At 37.0% G+C, this 19,767-nt stretch overlaps 1 protein-coding gene across 1 annotated transcript; it reads left to right on the forward strand.

The window, feature by feature from the left end:
- The first annotated feature begins 10,427 nt into the window (after nt 1–10,427).
- On the forward strand, nt 10,428–12,412 carry LOC145010773 (uncharacterized). The gene is made up of 3 exons (XM_078969303.1): nt 10,428–10,796; nt 11,228–11,700; nt 11,800–12,412. Exons 1-3 carry the CDS (start codon nt 10,632–10,634, stop codon nt 12,236–12,238), a joined length of 1,077 nt encoding a protein of 358 aa, XP_078825429.1. The 5' UTR covers nt 10,428–10,631; the 3' UTR covers nt 12,239–12,412.
- Nucleotides 12,413–19,767: the final 7,355 nt, after the last annotated feature.

Here is a 19,767-nt window from a genome sequence, read left to right on the forward strand (position 1 = left end):
CAAGGTTTATTCTATGGTGATCTTCAGTGCTACAACATCGACCTTGTAGAGACTCTCCCGCCACCTGTTTCCGGTAGTGGTATTAGGGCTATACCTGAGTCTCTCGTCGGTTCAGAAGATGTTGTTGGCACTGGAAAGGAGATGGATCTGTAGGACATCATTGTTACCGGTGTTTCTTAGAAGGATCCTACCCCTACCGGGTCCCCAAAAAGTCTCCGACGAGTCAAGAGGCGATTCGTTTTACTAGAAACCTCTTTCGGTGGTAGCGCAGAGATAGCTAACACTAAGCCCCCGCTTCGCAAAAAACATAGCTTAAGTTTCTTTCTAGGGGGTTCCAAAGGTTCCACCAGTGTCCCCGATGAAAGTTCTTCGAAACTGTTGGAGGGGCACACAATAGGGCGACTGAACTTTCTGGTAATAAAGAGAAGAAAATTCCCGATGTGATGGACCCCGATCCTACTACTGAGAGGGCCAAGGTTAAGTCTAGGTCTATGACTTCTCGTGTTCATGTGTCAACTTCTCCTAATAAAACAGAAGTTGTCCCTCCTCCTTCAGGGTCTCACTCAGGCATCTATAGGCTATCTTGGAGCTTAACCCTGAAAACCTTGTATCAAACCACGACACTACTCTTGAGTGGTGTCCGTATGCTTTTCCACCTGCCACAACTGAATCGTTGACTGTTCTAGCAGATGAGCACATGGCTGGTGGTCTTCATTATGCCACCGCCCAAGTTTATTATTATTTGGCATCGGTTACTGAGCGCATTTCCGATGTAGAGGCTATCCAGTCCTATTCGAACAAGATGAACATCAAATGTACAGAGTTGAAGGCTCAGGTGGTGAAAGTAGAGGCTGATAAACTCAACTAAGAAGCCTAGAAAGAGCTTGTGCTATGTGAGAAGGCAATCCTGGAAGAACATGTGGCAAGGCTAGACGGGGAGGCGAAGCGCTTAACTGATCGTCTAGGGGCCTTGACCTTGGAGAACATTGGCCTAAGTGAACAAACGGCGGAGTTGGAGGTAGACCCGGTTGGGGAGAGTGTTGCGAGGGTATGTTGGAGAAGGAAATTGTATGGATCCTTCGTGATGGGCTATGTCAGATTATTGACAAGGTGATCGAAAGCCCCCACTTCCTCAAAGGCTTGGTGTGTGTGCAAGCTGCTTGCATGGCAACGGGTATGGAGCAAGGGAAGAGAGCTTTGAGAGAACTGGTGATTGTTGGGAAGTTTGATCCAAGAGTGGAGGTGGATGTGGCCACCAAGACTAGGGAGATGGAGGACACCATTGCTACATTCATGGAAACAGACTTTGCTAGCTATCTTCATCTTGGCAACATAGATTTGGTTGGGCTCCATGCTCTCTGCCAGGATGCTCAGAGTGATGTGTTGGGTCCTGCCCTAAGTCCTCTACCTGGTGATGGCACTGCCCTTACTCATGAGTAATTTCATTTGCTTGATTTGGTTTATGCAGCTTTTGTGAACAATGTTTGTTTTTTTTTTTTTTTTTTTTGTCTTTTTTTCCCTTCGTGGCTGCTTAAAAGTTTGGGAGTCTGGCGACTGACAATGTTTATTTTTATGTTCTGAATATGAATGTTTCATAAATGGTTTATGTTGGACATCACATAGTATTTGTGAAGGGCTTGCTTAAATCCCTAGTCTGAGTTCTTTTTCTTGTGAACTCTTTTAGCTTTGCTCATGCTTGTCTTTGAGAAATTTGTTCTAATTCCCTACTTAAAGACCCTAAGTGTAGCCAAGATCATCATCTTGAAGTTCACCTAGTTGTATTTTTCTTATCAGTGGAAGGTTATGACTCTTCTACAATTGTGTTACATGTTCTTTTATACGTTTGTTTTTGGGAATGTTTGCTATAATGTGTGTAACGAACATGTTTTAGGGGAAAGGTTATGAACCTTTTAAACCCCCTGGCTGCCTTCTTGTAATGATTTCGCTCATGTGACTTTGGATGATAAATCCTCGTTGTCACATGGTAAATGTACACAACCTCTTTACTTTATTTGTCAAGCTTGAAATTAAGGAACATTTGAATTGCTCTTTCTCTTTTTTTTTTAAATCATATATTGTTAGAGTGTCACAAAACCTGAAATAGCAAACTAACTCTTACTGATTCATTTTACGTTTCAAGACCAATAGTCAATACCTTTCTCTAACATTTAATTTATCTCTGGCACTAGTTTAAGAGTAAAAATAGTGCAGGCTCTGTGCATTCCAAGTTCTTGGTATTACATGCACGTTTTGGGCTTCAAGTACATAAGCATCATTCTTATGGGCTTCTATGAGCTTTCCTAATGGTTCGGCATGGTTGGACTCATTTTTCCTTAACACCCATGCTCCAACTTTGAAGTTCTTGACCTGGACTTGATGGTTGCAATAGTTCTCATTACATGATTTGTACAATGCTTGGCGTCTATGTAACCTCGCATTTTTCATCTAGCATGTCTAAGTCCTGTCGTCACCTAGCCTCATTGGCTGCTTCCTTGAAATTCTATGTTCGCAGTGAGCTGATTACCATTTTCAATGGGAGGACTGCTTCTGTCCCATAGGTAAGGCTAAATGGCGTTTCTCCTTTGCTCGACCTTGCGGTGGTACGATATGACCATAGCACTATCGGGAGCTCGTCTACCCAGGTGGACTTTGATATGAGTAACCTTTTCTTTAAACCATTAACTATGGTTTTGTTTGATATCTCATTTTGTCCATTGGCCTGAGGGTACGCCACGGACGTGACCGACAGTGGATCTTCTTGTTTTCGCACCACTCCTTGAAGGGCCTCCCTTCAAAGTGTGTGTCAATTGATGGGTTTTGAGCACTACAATGTTCCTATGGTGTACATGCAACCCTAATGCTTTGGATCTAGGTTTTTCTCAAGTTATACATGCAATTTAAATCATCCAAAGCATGAACCCTAACTAGCATAATATTTTCGATATTTGTAACATGAAACAAAGTTAGATGGATACCTTTACCTTGTAGCTTGTAGATATTGACCTTCAAGAGCATAGTGCCTCAATTTTGCACCTCTAGTGAGTCACAAACACCAAATACCAATTGGAAGAATATGAGGAGGTGGGAAGACTCTAAATATCGGCTAAGGTTTTCTCTTAGGATGTAGTATCCGATTTTAGGCACCCTAGGGGTTCCTTTATAGCTGAGCTACTAGGGTTTCAGGTAAAACCCTAATCTGATTGTTTAACCCTTAAGCAGTCCAATAGATCCTTCCAGAAGGCCCCCTTGGACGAAATCTATGTGGGCTACACATAGAATTTCGTCCACCCCTTCCTAGGGATCCATAAGTCCAACTTGCAACTATCATATAATTGCAATATCAGTCCCCATAATTTAATCAGTCTCTTTTGATCACCAAATTAATTGCAAATTAATTTCTGATCAATACTAATGAAATAATATGATTTCTCAATTAATATTTTATTCTTATAATATATTAATAAATCACAATTAACCTCTTACTCCAAAATTCATCCTATCAAATTGTTATGGTGAAGGCAACCCAAAAAGACTATGCTACTATCGGGTCAAGTACATCCCAATTATAGTTACGGGCTTAGACACCTAATCCAACACTGATGTCGCTTATGAGAATTTTGGGTGTGCCAAAGCGAGACAATATATTTTTGGTAATGAACTTTATCATTTGTTTTCCCGAGACAGTGGCTAACGGTTCTGCCTTTATCCACTTTATAAAATAATCCATAGCAACTAACAAGAATTTCACACCACCTGGCGCTGGTGGGAATGGTCCCACTATGTCAATCCCCCACTGATGCAAGGGTCAGGAGTTGGTGATGCTAGTTAACAGCATGGCCGGTCGATTTTGGAAAGGAGAAAATGCTTGGCATTATTTACATTTCTTGGTTAGGGCTGCTGCCTCGTTGTATATGTCTGGCCAATATACTCCTAGTCGAAGTATTTTGCCCATGAGTGCTCAAGCCCCTTCGTGCGTTGTCGTGTCTCCGGAATGAATTTCCTCCAAGAGTATTTGTCCTTCTGTTTTAGAGATGAACTTTATCCATGGGCTTAAATACTCTCTTCGATACAGTTTGTTGTCTCTATATGCGATATGTGATGCTCTGACCTTGACTTTTCTCGCTTCTGCTTAGTCGTCTGGGAGTACACCGTGGCGCAAATAATCGACGTATGGTTTGGTCCATTCTGGGTTAGTCGTGACTATATTAACCTTTTGGTTATCAATGCTTCTCTCTTGGAGCACTTCAACTAACACTTTCTTTGTTAGGTGATCAAAGGAAGTTGAGGCTATCTTGCTGAGAGCGTCTGTCCTTGCATTTTTTCCACGAGAGATTTGCTTTATTGAAAAGTTTTTAAATGTGCTTGTTAAGCTACGAACTGTATCTAGGTACTTCTGCATCCTTGGATATTTTTCTTCATATGTTCCGTTTATTTGGTTCGTGATGAGTAACGAATCACTGAGAGATGTTAATAGCTTTGCACCAACCTGCCTTGCTAACCTCAAGCTAGCTAGAAGTGCCTCGTATTTTTCTTAGTTATTAGATACTTGGAAATCGAATCACAGTGTGTAAGTGATTTCTTCACCTTTGGGGCTTTAAAGGATCAGGCATACGCCTGAGCCTTCCTTACCTGTTGCGTCGTCGATATATAATTCCCAAAGCTCTTTGCCAGCTTCAAGCTCCAATTGGTTGATAGAGATTGTCATTGGTGTTCCCTTGAGTACTCGAGCCCCTTCGTGCGCTGCCGTGTCTCCGGAATAAATTTCCTCCAGGAGCGTCTGTCCTTCGTTTTTAGAGATGCACTTTATCCATGGGCTTAAATACCCTCTTCGATACAGTTTGTTGTCTCTAATTGCGATATGTAACGCTCTGACCTTGAATTTCTCGCTTCTACTTAGTCGTCTGGGAGTACACTGAAACGCAAATAATCGACGTATGGTTTGGTCCATTCAAGGTTAGTTATGAATATATTAACCTTTTGGTTATCAATGCTTCTCTATTTGAGCACTTCAACTGACACTTTCTTTCTTAGATGACTAAAGGAAGTTGAGGCTATCTTGCTGAGAGCGTCCGTCCTTGCATTTTTTCCACGAGAGATTTGCTTTATTGAAATGTTTTTAAACGTGCTTGTTAAGCTACGAACTATATCTAGGTACTTCTGCATCCTTGGATCTTTGGCTTCATATGTTCGTTTATTTGGTTCGTGATGAGTAACGAATCACTGAGAGTTGTTAATCGCTTTGCACCAACCTCCCTTGATAACCTCAGGCCTACTAGAAGTGCCTCATATTTTGCTTAGTTATTACATACTTGGAAATCGAATCACATTGTGTAAGTGATTTCTTCACCTTTGGGGCTTTGAAGGATCAGGCATGCGCCTGAGCCTTCCTTACTTGTTGCGTCGTCAATATATAATTCCTAAAGCTCTTTGTCAGCTTCAGGCTCCAATGGGTCGACGAAGATTGTCATTGGTGTTCCCTTGATAGTATCTGGATTTCGACTAGGAAATCTGTGAGGGCCTGGTCCTTGATGCTAGTCCAGGGGTGGTAATTGATATCATGTTCACCTAATTCTATGGCCCACTTGGCCAGGCGTCCAGACTTTTCCGGCCTTAGCAGAACTTATTTTATCGGGTAGCTGCTCAGGACATCCACCTTGTGAGCTTGGAAATACCGTCGTAGCCGCCTGGCAGCATATACTAAGGTAAGGACCAGTTTCTCTAAGACTGGGTAATTAACTTCTGGCCCTTGTAGGCCCGACTTACAAAGTGGATGCGGACCTATTTGCCTTCCCTTTCCATCACCAACACGAAGGAGATAGCTTCTTCCGATGCGGCTAGGTACATCTGTAGCGTTTCTCCTAGTATCGAGCAAGTGAGGCCTGGTATCTGGTGTAAGGCATATTTCAGTCGTTATAATGCTTCGTTTGTTCTTTTTGTCCATTTGACTTGCTTTTTATCTAATCACCCTTTAAGGGTTTGGTATAGGGGAAGCACCGTTTCTGCTGATTTGGCAATAAATCTTCCTAATGTCATTAGCCGACCATTGATCTCTTGTACACCTTTGAGGTTGTGTGGATTTTTCGACTCGAGGAACTCTTGGACTTTGGTGGGATTGGGCAGAATCCCTTCCTTAGATATTTGATACCCAAGAAATTGACCCTATTTTACAGTAAAAGTACACTTGGCCGAGTTTAACCTCATCTGCGCTTTAGTTACGTTTGAAAATTCTCTTCCACATCATGGAGTAATGTTTATTTGTTACGACTCTTGATTACCATGTCATCAACATAGACCTCGATGTTCCCACCAATTTGATCAACGAATATCTTGTCCGTTAGTCTCTGATATGTAGCACGCGCATTTTTAGTCCAAACGACATTTTCAGGTAGCAGAAAGTGCCCTTCTCGGTGTGAAAAGTTGTTTTCACCTCGTCCTCTCGTTTCATCTGTACTTGATGATAACCTTTGTAAGCGTCAAGGAAACATTTGAACTAAAACCCTTCGAGTGATTGGACTTTCTGATCTATCTCCAGAAGGGGGTAATGATCCTTTGGACAAGCATTATTTAGGTCTGAGTAGTCAATGCACATTCGCCATGACCCATTGGCTTTCTTTACCATAACGGGATTTGCTATCTATGTCGACAACATCGCTTCCCTAAATATGCCAGCACTCACTAGGTTGGCCACTTCTACATTTATGGCCTTGTTCCGGTCTTTCGCCTAGCCCCTCTTCTTTTGTATGATAGGATTGCTTCTAGGCATGATGTTGAGACTGTGCTCTATAACCAGTCGGTCTACGCCTATCAGATCTGTTGGCTTCCAAGCGAAAACAATGGAATATTGCTTCAAGAGCGTTAGCAGTCGTGCCTTGGTCTCGCCTGACAGGTGAGCGCCGATTCGCACAAGCTGCTCTAGGTATTCTGCATTTACCTGATGTTGTTCCGTGGAACAATCCTCCTTCGACTTTTACGGAGCTCACACCAACTCCAGAGCAGATATGATCTAATGGTAGTGATGCACTCTAGTGTTTGTGGCAATAATTGTTGCTGATCCCTGGCGTTTGCTAAATTTAACTATGTTATGTGTCGTCGATGGCACGAACTGTAGTAGGGAGATTTTTGATCGTCCGAGCAGAATATTGTGTTCTGTTGGAAATTGAATCATAGAAAATTCGATTGTTCTTTTGATTCTGTCCCTTTCGTCGTGACTGACCGAGGTTAAAGGCAGTTGAATAATGCCTAATCGCCACAAGCTGTGACCGGTGAACCCCACTGATGGTCCTACAGTTGGGGGCCTCAGCCCCTCCTTCCATGTTTTTGGTAGTTGTCTTAAACAATGCTCGTAGAGTATGCCAGAGCTACTACCATTGTCGATGTATATTCGATGGATTTTCGTATGGCGAATGAATCCAGATATGAAGAGTAGATCTCGTGGATCCCAGTTCAACGGCCTGGGATCACCACTCGAAAAAAGTGATGTTGAGTAGATTTCTCAAGAGTACTCTATCTCATCCTCCGTTTGGTGAGTTGAGTTTCTCTTACGGGATTCAGAGATAGTGAGTACCTCGGTGCCATCATACGGAGGCTCCTGCAGCAAATCGAGCTGTGTTATCGCCATTTGAGGTAATGAACCTTCAGATGATAGTAGTTGGGAACTGCTCTTGAGTACTGGCTCTGCTATTTTTGTCGTAATTGGTGGGACCCGTGCCATTAGCACCTGGATTGGGGCCTGTGTTCTACATTCGCGGGGATGTTCCTCGTTTACTATCACCGGTGTTCAGAACAAATCTTCTTCTACCGATGCGGTTGTTGTTGGGTTTACATCCCCCTTTTGCAGAGAACCAGCGTCGTCTATTGATTGTATCACTCTAAGGATACGTTCGGATGGCACCAAATGTTGTGACAGGGCTTCCTAGGAATTGCTCACTTATCGGCGAGTTGATCTTAAAGGTTGGCCTGAGAACACAACACAGAAGATTCGCTAGAGGAAGATCGGGGGTTCTCCCAGGACGTCAATCCGACGATCAAGTTAGCTTTATTTATGAGAGAGATTTAGGTAAAATTGTATATGGAAGAAGATTATTCCCTTCCTTAGGTAGGAAGGGATCCTTTTATACCTGTTACTAACAAGATAGGGTGACTCTCCCCATGTGTGAGTAAGACATGGCAACTTTTCTACTGGGAGAAGTGTGCTCACACCGTCTAATAGCCAGGTGACGTCGGCTTTAGGCATCATCAAGCTCTTTGTCATGACCTGATTTGTCATAAGAGAATGAGAGGATCACGAGGAATATTATTCTTCCTCGTGAGGGAAAGTAAGTTGTCATCATGGCGCTAGTCTGTCCGGGGTAAGGCTGGAACCCGGCCAAGGCCCTAGCGAGATATCATCCCGCCAGTACTTTTCGTCAGATTTAACGTGGTCGCATACAGTAACGTTAACATTATTCTACTTATAATATTTTTGGGAGTTATACTTAAACTTGTAAGAGATGATTCTGTCATTAATATTTTATTGTTATACCAAAACTAAAAGGTTGTGTTTTATCAGGTTTAATGGTTTTCTTATTATTTTACAAAATCTTGTTAGTTTTATATTTGTTCTGTTAATATTTTAATATCCTCTATTATCTCATTTGATTCTTTTGAATATTTTTGTTTTTCTACTTTTTCTATTAAACTATTTATTGTTTCTTTAAAAAAATTATCAAAGCTGAAAGGAAATATACGCCACTGTCTAAAAAGGAATCTAAAAACTGAAAGGAGTAACAACGCCGTAACTAAACTGGCTCCACTGGTCGTCGGACTGTTCGTCGATCATTGTACTGCTTGTCGCTTTCCTCCGTTGTTAGTATGTTGGCTGCGGCTTTCCCTTTCCAGTCCCCTCCAATGGGCGTCGGAGTAGTAAGCTTTATGTATTCGTATTATCTCTTGCTAATGTCTAACTGTAAATCTAATATTAAAGATATGAAGCCGACTCAACTAAAAAAAAGCTGCAAAAGAGAATTATTACTTTTTTGAATAAAAAATTGTATTTTTTTTTTTTTTTTTTGTTACGAAACATTCAAAACAAAAAATCTGAAAACAGTAAAACAACTAAAATTTTTGAAACATGCGATTTATTACTTATTAGTTAATAGTTAATGTGTATTTGTAACTTTTAGTTTAAAATCATAATGTGTGGTATAGTGTAAAAACATAAAACAAGATAAATAAATTTATTAGTATGGTTGGAAATTTATAATAGAAAAAATATATTTATTTTGTTAATTTGTTATACTAACTTGTATTTTTGTCAAAAGTTAGCTTGTTAATATATACTATTTTGTTTTGAAAATTTGATTTCGACCCCTCTAGTTTTCATGTTTGTGTTCCGCCCCTGGTTGTGTGTTTTGTGTGTGATATATATTGTGTTGTTGTTAAAGGTGTTGTGTGTTATATATATAGTGTGTTCCATACTCGGTACTTCCATTAAGTTTGTTCATATTATTAGGTACTTTCATATTAATATATAGTATATATTTATACAAAATAAATACATATTTATACATAATAAATATGTATAAATACAACTTTTTATTACACAAAAATCGTATTTATACATTAAAATACCTATTAAATGCATTATTATTATTATTATTATTATTATTATTATTATTATTATTATTATTATTATTATTGTTATTGTTGTTGTTGTTGTATTTAAATATTTCAATGTTATATAATATATATTTATATTTATTTTAGGGATAAAACATTAAATTTACTTTAGCTTAGTGACTAGTTCGTTTGGTTGTAAGTGGGAGTAGTCGGGTTCAATTTCAATGTTATATAATATATATTATTATTATTGTTGTTGTTGTTTTTGTATTTAAAATGAAATTTAGTCTACATCAACGTCATGCCAACTACTAAACTCAATTAACGCAAAATTGGCATGCCACATGTATCGGCAACAAGAAGAAAACCGAGTAACTTACTAAAAGGACAAAAATAAACTTCAAGCTTTAATAAATTCAAAATACCAAAAAAAATGAATATTTTATAAAAACTTTAGGTTGGAGGAGTTGAATCGCTCCTTCATTAAAGCTCGCTAGGCATTTGGAACATCGTTTCCTAGCGCTCAATAGGGGCCTCGCTATAAAAGACTTGCTACAAGTTTGGCGAGATGAGAAAGAAAGAATTGTATGAAACTCATCGGATAGAAATGGAAAGGGTTGATATGATTCGTTCGTTCTTTTTCTTTTTAAATAAAACTAACATAACATTATGCTATCACTCTTTACATTTTTACTACCACTCTCTTTTATCTTATATAACTCAAAAAAAAAAAAATTATGTACCCTTAAAAATTTTCTATATAGCAAAGTGCTAAAGATGCTGCCATTTTGTCAATAAAATAACAAAATATCCTTATTCACTCAAGTAAAAGTGCTTGACGATTTCAGGGCACTTCCAGAACATTCCACATGCTTCGCGACCTTCCAGACCACTCTCTCATCCTTACTAATCACATCGAACAAATTCCGCACTCATATATATCACACAATTCCGAGTATCTCTGCAGTTCAGATTTCGAAGAAATTCGACAACAAGAAAGCAATCATCGATCATAATAAACGAAAAAAACGATCATGGGCGTAGATTATTACAAGATTTTGCAAGTGGATAAGAATGCTAAAGACGATGATTTGAAGAAAGCTTACAGGAAGCTTGCGATGAAGTGGCATCCTGATAAGAACCCTAATAATAAGAAGGAAGCAGAAGCTAAGTTTAAACAGATCTCTGAAGCATATGATGTATGTCTCTCTTCTCTCTGTATCACGTATTTATCGTTAATTGTTCAAAATCTTTTTATGTGAAATTGATTGGGTGTTTGGTAGTTTTTTCTGTAGATTGAAATTCAGAATCTTCATTAGCAATCAACTAAAATACGGTATAAGTTCATGTTTCGATCCGGACCTTTTGGATCCAGTTTGATTGTTGTTTTCGGATTTTGATTAAACATTTGCTAGACAAAATTGGTTTTTGATGAAATCATCTCAACTACGATCTCTCTACCTTCTAATTGATTAGGTTTTCATACTGGATGGGAAACTATGATAGGATAATTCAAATTCCTTCGGATTTGATAACAGAGCCTTATATTCTGAACGTTTCTATCCAATTAAAGAATATTCCATCTGTTTTCAGTATTATAATTAACTGATTTTGTTCGATTCATATTCAGGTTCTCAGCGATCCTCAGAAAAGAGCAGTATATGATCAGTATGGTGAAGAAGGGCTCAAGGGTCAGGTGCCACCACCAGATGCAGCTGGGGGTCCTGGCGGAGCCACCTACTTCTCCACCGGCGGAGGCACACCATTCTCATTCAATCCAAGAAACGCCGATGACATCTTCGCAGAGTTTTTCGGGTTCAGGGGAGCAGGAGGCGGTGGAGATCCATCCGGTATGAGAGGTGTCAGGTTTTCCAGCAATTCATTTGGGGACAACATGGGAGGATTCGAAAACATCTTCAGCTCCTTCGGCGGCGGCGGCGGCGGTTCACCCTTTGGTAATAGTGCCGGCGGTGGCGGTGCATTCAGTTCAGGTCCCCGGAAAGACCCTCCGATCGAAAGGCCTCTTCCATGTACCCTCGAAGAGCTTTACAAAGGTACAACGAAGAAGATGAAGATCTCTAGAGACATCGCTGACATTAGCGGGTAAGTAAGATCATAATTTCTAATTAGCTTTTCACCTTCGAATTCAACTGGTTCGATAGAACATAAAACCCTAAATCTTAAATTTTTTCTTTCTTTTAGAAAAACAATGTCGGTTGAGGAGATCTTAAACATCAACATAAAGCCCGGTTGGAAAAAGGGCACGAAGATCACCTTCCCGGAGAAAGGAAACGAGCAACCAAACACGACGCCGGCGGATCTCGTCTTCATCATCGATGAAAAACCTCACAGCACTTTCACTCGCGATGGCAACGACCTGGTGGTGACACGGCGGATCAGTTTGGCAGAAGCGTTGACTGGTTACACAGTTCATTTGACCACCCTTGATGGCCGGAATCTGACTGTTCCGATCAATAATGTGATCCATCCGGCGTACGAGGAGGTGGTTCCTAGAGAAGGTATGCCGATTTCTAAAGATCCGACGAGCAAAGGGAACCTGAGAATCAAGTTTGATGTGAAGTTTCCGGCGAGGTTAACTCCGGCTCAGAAGAGCAGGATTAAAGAGTTATTGAATGGTTAGAGATGATGGGAATGGAGAGAATTTGTGCATATGTATTAATTGTGATTTTGGGTTTTGGAAGGTGGTTTTTTTGGGCATATGGTTTTATAGTTTTAGGATTTTAGTTTCTGTGGATTAATGGTATATGGATTATGGAATCTAATAATTGGAGCCAAGAGGTACGATGTTGTAGAATGTAAGGCTGTTTTTTTTTTTTTTAAATTGCAAAATCTACAAACATATGAGATGATGAGAATGATTTAATTGTATGGAATCTAATAATGAGATTCCAGACATTAAACTCCATTTTTTAAGTAATATACAAATTGTGTCTTTCGTGAAGAGCCAACTTGTATTGGAATCAACTCATCAAGTACATGTTGTGTTTTCATTGGGTTATTGTGATTTTATTGATTGAAGTGTTGAGGACATTGCATTGCATTCATTATATATGTCCAGGGCGTGTAATCTTTTATGGTGTTAAGGGGTTATGTTGAGGAAAAAAACAGACTTCTTTTCAATAGAAAGGAAGATAATTTGATGAAATAACATTTGAGACTTCTCTAATATGAATATATAATACATGTTATTGACATTTTTGTGAAGAAAAACTTTGTTTTTTTTTTCAGAATTGGTCACCAAAGTTTTTATTATTATTATTTTATATGTAATAACTCATTAAAATTTTAGGAGATGTTTGGCTTAACTTTAGAGAAGACTTTTTTTAAAAGTTCATTTTTCTTATATTAAAAAATAGTTTTTATGCTTTTATAAAATATTTTTTAATTTTTTATCTTTTTCTTAAAACCTAAAAGATCTTTTAAAAAATAAAACAAAGACCCTCATTTTAAATTCTTATGGATTTGTAAAGTTACTGTTATTTAGTTGGGCTTCGTTTCTTTTTCTGATTTCTTCTTTCTTCTTTCTTTGTTTATAGTATATTATTATTATTACCTGAAAACAAACAAAATTGAATAAACACAAATAATTTTAAAAAAATAACTTGCAATGGTAATTACTTTTTCGTTTTGTTAACGTTTAGGCAACTTTATTTTTCCTATACATATTTAATAACTTAAATGGTTAAATGCGTATAAAAAATTGTCTAAATGTAAACAATTTTTTTTTTTAATTTATTAAGTTTTTTATTTATTACAACATTTATATGATATTTTTCCTATAGATTTTTCTAATATAATTTTTAAGTTTTGTTTATAATTTTTTCTTTAACTTTTTTATACTTTATATAATTTTAATAGAAGTGCTTTTAAACCAAATATTTTATAAATGTTTTAAATTTTTGTTACAAGTTTTTAACTTGTTTTTTTACATTTTCATACAATTTTTTTATAAATTTCATATATTTATTTCTAAACTTTCTTTTATAACATTTTTAAAGTGTTTTACAGATTTTGCATGACAATTGTCACACCCCAAAACCAAGAACGGCGGAAACGTTCTGGGGCGAAGAACGTCATGTACAGTATCACAACAATGAAAAGTAGTAAACAAGCAACAACATCATCCATTGCATTAATAATATAATTTTAATACAAGTGTGTTCTGTCAAATTATAATATAGACACTAAAGTATAATCAAAATGAAAGATGAGTCTTGATTGGGCTCCATCTTCTCTAAACCTTGCATCAGTACATGTCTATCGTTGACCTGATGATACAAGTTATTTTGAAAGAGAGTATCAGCTTTAAAGCTGGTGAGATCATAAGTATTAATGTGTCTTAATTTGTAAAACTTGTAATGAAAGACTTGAAATTGTTTTGAAAGAAAGCTCGTATAAGTATGAAAATGTTTGTAGAACAACTGTAAACGTTTGAAAAACCCTAGAAATCCCTATGATTCCTACTATTATAAAAGGAAGTCTTCTACCAAGACCTAACTGCTCTGAAAGTAGCCTTCTACCAAGACCCGACTGTGCTACTATTATTATTATTATAAGAAATTGTATCCTTTGGTACTAGGATACTCAAATATAATTCACTTCATCGGTTATGTGAATGAGTCACAAGATAAAGGTAATAATATAACTAACCTAAGTATTACCCTTTGGTACAAGGGTAACTAACAATGTTAACTTAAGACATCCGTAGATGTACATTTACCTCTGTTGCTAACAGCTGGGTGTAGGAATAGTTAATCCCTTAAAGTATACCTATAATGATATCAACCGTTGACATCCAAGGATGTGCTTTTATCTTAGTAGCTAACAGAGATTTTAGGAATGGTTAATCCCGCAAAGTATCCTTTGGTACTAGGATATTAAATCCAATCTATCTCGTCGATTATGTGATTGTATCACAAGGTAAAGATAAGAATGAGGATTATATAACGTAATCTATACATATAAAATGTAATAATAACTCATTATATATTATCTATGTAAATGTACTCATGTAAGCGTGTTTATGTAAATGTACTCATGTAAATGTAATCATGTAAACATATATATGTAATAGTATAGTAATGTACTGTAATGTTCTGTGTGTGCTAGCTATAACGTGTGTTCTCTCTCTATCTAGAATGTATAGTAATGTACTGTGTGTACTAGCTGTAACGTGTGATCTCTCTCTATCTAGCAAGTATTGACTCATGAATGAACTGACTCATTGTATGATATCGTGTTCTAGTAATAGTTCTAATATCTTCCTAAACTACCCCTATGGTAGCTTACTAGTAATGTAACCGGTACGTATGAACATGGGCGTATACCCTTGCTATCCAAGGGTATTGAATGAACTGGAAGAACCTTTATGACTATATATGTACACATGATATATAACTAATATTTAAACGATCTTCGGACGGGTACCCGATATCCCACCAGACCACATCTCAAGCGCGAAAAGGAAATAGGGTGGATAGCCTTCCTAACTCTTTTAAACATTTCTTATATAATTATACATATATAGGCATGCAAATGATAATATAAAAGCATAAAATAAGTTTGGTAAACCCTTTAAACATAATTATTATCTAAGAAACGATCAACTTGATGTCAATCTATAAAACGGTTTGAAAGCGTGGGTTTGATAAAATAGTTTAAGTATAAAGGAACATTTATTTGAAACACAATTATAAATGAGTTTGAAATGAAACATACAGAGTAAAATGTACAGTTTAATAAGGAGTTTTAAACATATAAAGTGTTTATGAAAAACACTTGAGGGAAACTGTTTGGTAAAACGGCTAATGAGTAGCCAATCATTTGAATGTTACTTACTAATCACATGTGATTGATATAGTAACTAACATGATTCTACTTGTATCCCCCCCCCCCAATAAAACAGTTAAAACATTGATTAAGGGGTATGAACTCATTTATTGTAAGTGGTACTGATGAACCGAAGGGGTAGGACTGCTAATTGTCAAGTGAAGACTTTAGACACACACAATGGTCCTAATTACATATGAAGACATATGTATATAAACAATTAGTGATTATAACACTAATTAAACATGTATAAACATCCTAATGCGAGGAAAACACTTTGATCAAGTGCTAGGAGGCTAATGGGTTGCAACAAAGGAGTGCAAGACCTCATACGAAGGTTTATGGTCCAAAGACCATGTTTGTTGGAGTTTACGGTCCAGGGGAGTAAACTCCTGGCCGTAAACTCTATATTGGGTCATTAAATGAAGCCTAAAGTTATTACAACTTAAGTGGTGAAGTGCTTCAAGGCTTACTAGGGTGTAAGGGCTTCCTTTTAACTCCTTTGAGGAGTTCACGGCCTTGGGACCATATCCCTTGGAGATTACGGCCGTAATCTCCCTTGGGAGGGTGTTTGTGGTGTTTTCAAGTCCCTAATTTAACTAAGAATAATTCAAGGCAATTGTCCAAGGCTTTAGAAGAGTTTATAGCACCATTTGGCACCATTGTTTGGAGTTCACGGCCCTGGAACTTCTTGGGTCGTGAACACCTTACTCTTGGTGTTCTAAGGGTGTTTGCTAGTCCTAAACTCATTTAGGTACATGTCTAAACTAGTCTCTTGGCTTAAGGAAGGCTTTTAAGGTGTTTTGGCACCTAAAAATGGAGTTCACGGCCCAAGAACATCCTTGGCCGTGAACTCACTTCTTACCTTTGTTTCTTAATGATTTTGTGGTCTAAACATGTCATTGTAGTTTCTAGGTTGAGTTCCAAGGCTTGGAGGGTCATTGGGCACACTTTGGCCCTTATAAAAGAGTTTACTCTCCAAGTGCTCTTGGGCGGTAAACTCTCAAATCTTGGGGTTTTGATCCGATTTTGATGTTATTAGGCACAATCTAAGCTATATATTACAACTAGATAGAAGTACTCACGATTTGGGATGAAAACCCGAAGATCCGTGAGAGAGAAAATGGTTTTTCTCTAGTTGGAAATGTGACTAATGAATAAATATGGCTCAGATTTCTATATATATTCATGAGATTTTTGGCAGAAAATATTTTATTCTTGAAATGAACTATAATATCATAGAGTTTTGGAATAACCGTGTTGCACAAAACCCTAGTGCATCCACTCTCCTAATATCTCCTTAAGTGTAAATCCTGAAAAACTATCAAACTTATACCCAAAAGTCTGGAACTTAACTGTAACTGTTCTAACTTCTATTGACTTGATATGGTTTGTACAGATGGGAAATTTCGGGTTGTCACAACAATTTAATATTTTTTTATAACATTTTAAAATACTTTTGTTAAATACTAGTTTAAAATGTTGTATTAAAAAAATTAAAAGTTTATAAACTTCTAATTAAAAAGTATTAAAAAGTTTGAATAATTTTAAACATTTACATTATATAGATTTTTTTATTTTTTTATTTGTTGAATAATATGTTCTTTTTATTTTTTTTTTAAATATCCTCCATGCTTATTGCTCCATATTTAATTTATTTAATTTTATTGTTAAATACTATTTACTTTCAAAATATTATATATGCTTAAAAACAAAAAAAATACTAATAATAATAAAAGCCTGTATAAAATATTTCACAAAACAAACTCAATTTATTAATTGAAAAATAAAGTTTAAAGTTGATCAATATTTAATTAATATTTAGCAAATTATATATTTTAAAAATAACGTTTGAAAAAATAATATAAACAAATATGAAAAATAATATCGCTATTAAAAGTGAAAAAATTGACTTATTCGATGAATTAAATTTTCATTTTGTTTATATTTAGACAATTTTTTTTTTGTACATATTTAACCATTTAACTTGTTAATTTATTCATATATTGCAATTGTCACATGCTATAGTCGGTAACAATGATAATATGTCAACACATATAACAATTATATGGTCAAATGTGTAAAAACATTTACCTTGAAAAGTCATTTTCCCATAAATTATAAAAAATCATATTTTTGTCTAACAATAAACCATATACATGATTTTTATTTTATCTAAACATATAAGGGAAAATGACATATATTTGTAACTATGTATCAAAACTTTTCAAAAAATATCATTCAAGTTTGGTATGTCCAAAAAACATCATACAAGTAAAGCATTTGTACAAAAAACACCAACGAAGTAAATTCTTTGTTCAAATTTGACTTTGTGGTAACCGGTAATTACCGGTAAAAACTAAGTAAAGGAAAAAAAAACAAAAGGAAATGACTCAAAAGGGTAACTATGTTTCAAAATCGTTCAAAAGCACCATCCAAGTTTGGTATATTCAAAAAACACCAACAAACTATATGTTTTGTTCAAATATTACCCACAAATAACTGGCTTTTACAGGTTATATGATGACTTGGCTTAACTATTATGACATGGCATAATGATTATTGACAAAACAATAAATGATGTATTCTTCCTTTAAAAATCGATTTAGGGTTTCTTCATTAACGAATGACTTATTCTTCTCTTATGATTGCTCTTCTTCTTCTTAAGTGATGATCTCGAACTCAAGTCCAAAACCCTAATTCTTGACTTAAGGCAAAAATGGATCCTTTACCCCTGCCTCAATGGGCCTCCCTCCCCCTAAGGCCCAAATCCATAAAAAGCCCAAAAAGGCATCCAAGTCGTTCAACTATAAAGCCTCTAAGGGCCAATATGGCCCAAGAACCCCCCAACATTTCCTTAAGCCCAAAAAATGACCTGCTACAATCAAGTGGGCCTGAGACCTAACTTAAACAAGTCCATGCATATGCCCGACATATGCTGAAGCCTCTGTCATTCGGATGTCAAGCCAGTACGCCCGACGTACTCCTAGCGTACGCCCAACATACTTGGCTAGGGTCAAGAACCGCCAATCTTCCAAAGGTCATAACTTATTCATTCAAGTCTGATTTTGTCATTCTTTATATCCACGAGAGCTAATTTAGGCATCAGACAGTCATACCGAGGGTTATGGCCTTCGGATTGCGATTCTTAATGTTACCTTAATGCTAAATTAGATTTCATCATTTCGGGGTTCAACTGAGGGTTATAGCCTTCGGAAACGAAATCGCAACCTAAATTGGACCCTGACATAACTCTCTGATGCCTAAATTAGATTGTGATTCTTAGTGTTATCTTAATGTTATCTATGTTATCTCTTTTTCGCCTTACCTTACTCGGCCTTGGATATCCTGTCTTTGGGGTATTTATAGGCTGCTCATTATTAGAAGAGTTTATAGTCTTGACCGGTCCTTCATTTATTATTTGGTCTACCGACAAGCACATCTCTTTCCCTTTCCTTGTTATTTTATTGTTTGTACCATTTCTTTTGTATGTTTCCTGGGATATGGTTTCGATACTTGTCTATGATGTATTCGAATTTATATTCGTTCGTAACAAGTCGTGGTGTCTGTAACGCCCATTTGGTGATGGATAATGTACGTCGTGGGGGCCGAGTGTTCAGTTTGTGTTAAAGCCCAAGGGCATATCAGTAAGTATCAGTTCGAGCCTTTATGAAGTTTGGGTTTATGTTAGAAAAGTTTTAAGGCAAGGGAGAGTTGATTGAAGTGTAGAGCTTTTCGTTTCCTTCTTGTGGATATAAAGAATGACGAAATCGAACTTAGAATGAAGAAGTTATGGTCTTCGGAAGATTGGCGGTTCATAACTCTAGCCGAGTACGTTGGGCATACGCTACAGGTACGTCGGGCATATCGGCTTGAAATCCGGATCGCAGAGGCTTCAGTATATACTGGCCGTATGCATGGACTTGTTTAAGTTAAGCCTCGGGCCCACCTGATTGTAGCAGGTCAATTTTTGGGCTTAAGGCCATGTTGGGGTTCTTGGGGGCTTAGATGCCTTTTTGGTCTTTTTATGGATTTGGACCTTAGGGGGAGGGAGACCCATTGAGACAGGGGTAAAAGAGCTATTTTTGCCTTAAGTCAAGAATTAGGGTTTTGAACTTGAGTTTGAGATCATCACTATTCGTTCATGAAGGAATCCTAAATCGATTTTTAAAGGAGAAATATATCATTTATTGTTTTGTCAACAATTATTATGTCATGTCAAAATAATTCAGCCAAATCATCATTTATCATGTAAGAGTTACTGGTGGGTAATATTTGAACAAAAATATAGTTTGTTGGTGTTTTTTGTACAAAAAATTT

Source organism: Lactuca saligna, chromosome 8 (genome assembly GCF_052625555.1).
Source record: "Lactuca saligna cultivar CGN05327 chromosome 8, ASM5262555v1, whole genome shotgun sequence".
NCBI lineage: Eukaryota > Viridiplantae > Streptophyta > Magnoliopsida > Asterales > Asteraceae > Lactuca > Lactuca saligna.

Excerpts from the sequence above, each read along its gene's own strand:
- LOC145010773 (XM_078969303.1), top strand. The coding sequence starts at position 10,632 with ATGGGCGTAGATTATTACAAGATTTTGCAAGTGGATAAGAATGCTAAA. Across the intron at positions 10,797-11,227 it reads AGATCTCTGAAGCATATGAT|GTTCTCAGCGATCCTCAGAA; the intron begins GTATGTCTCTCT and ends ATTCATATTCAG. Across the intron at positions 11,701-11,799 it reads GACATCGCTGACATTAGCGG|AAAAACAATGTCGGTTGAGG; the intron begins GTAAGTAAGATC and ends TCTTTCTTTTAG.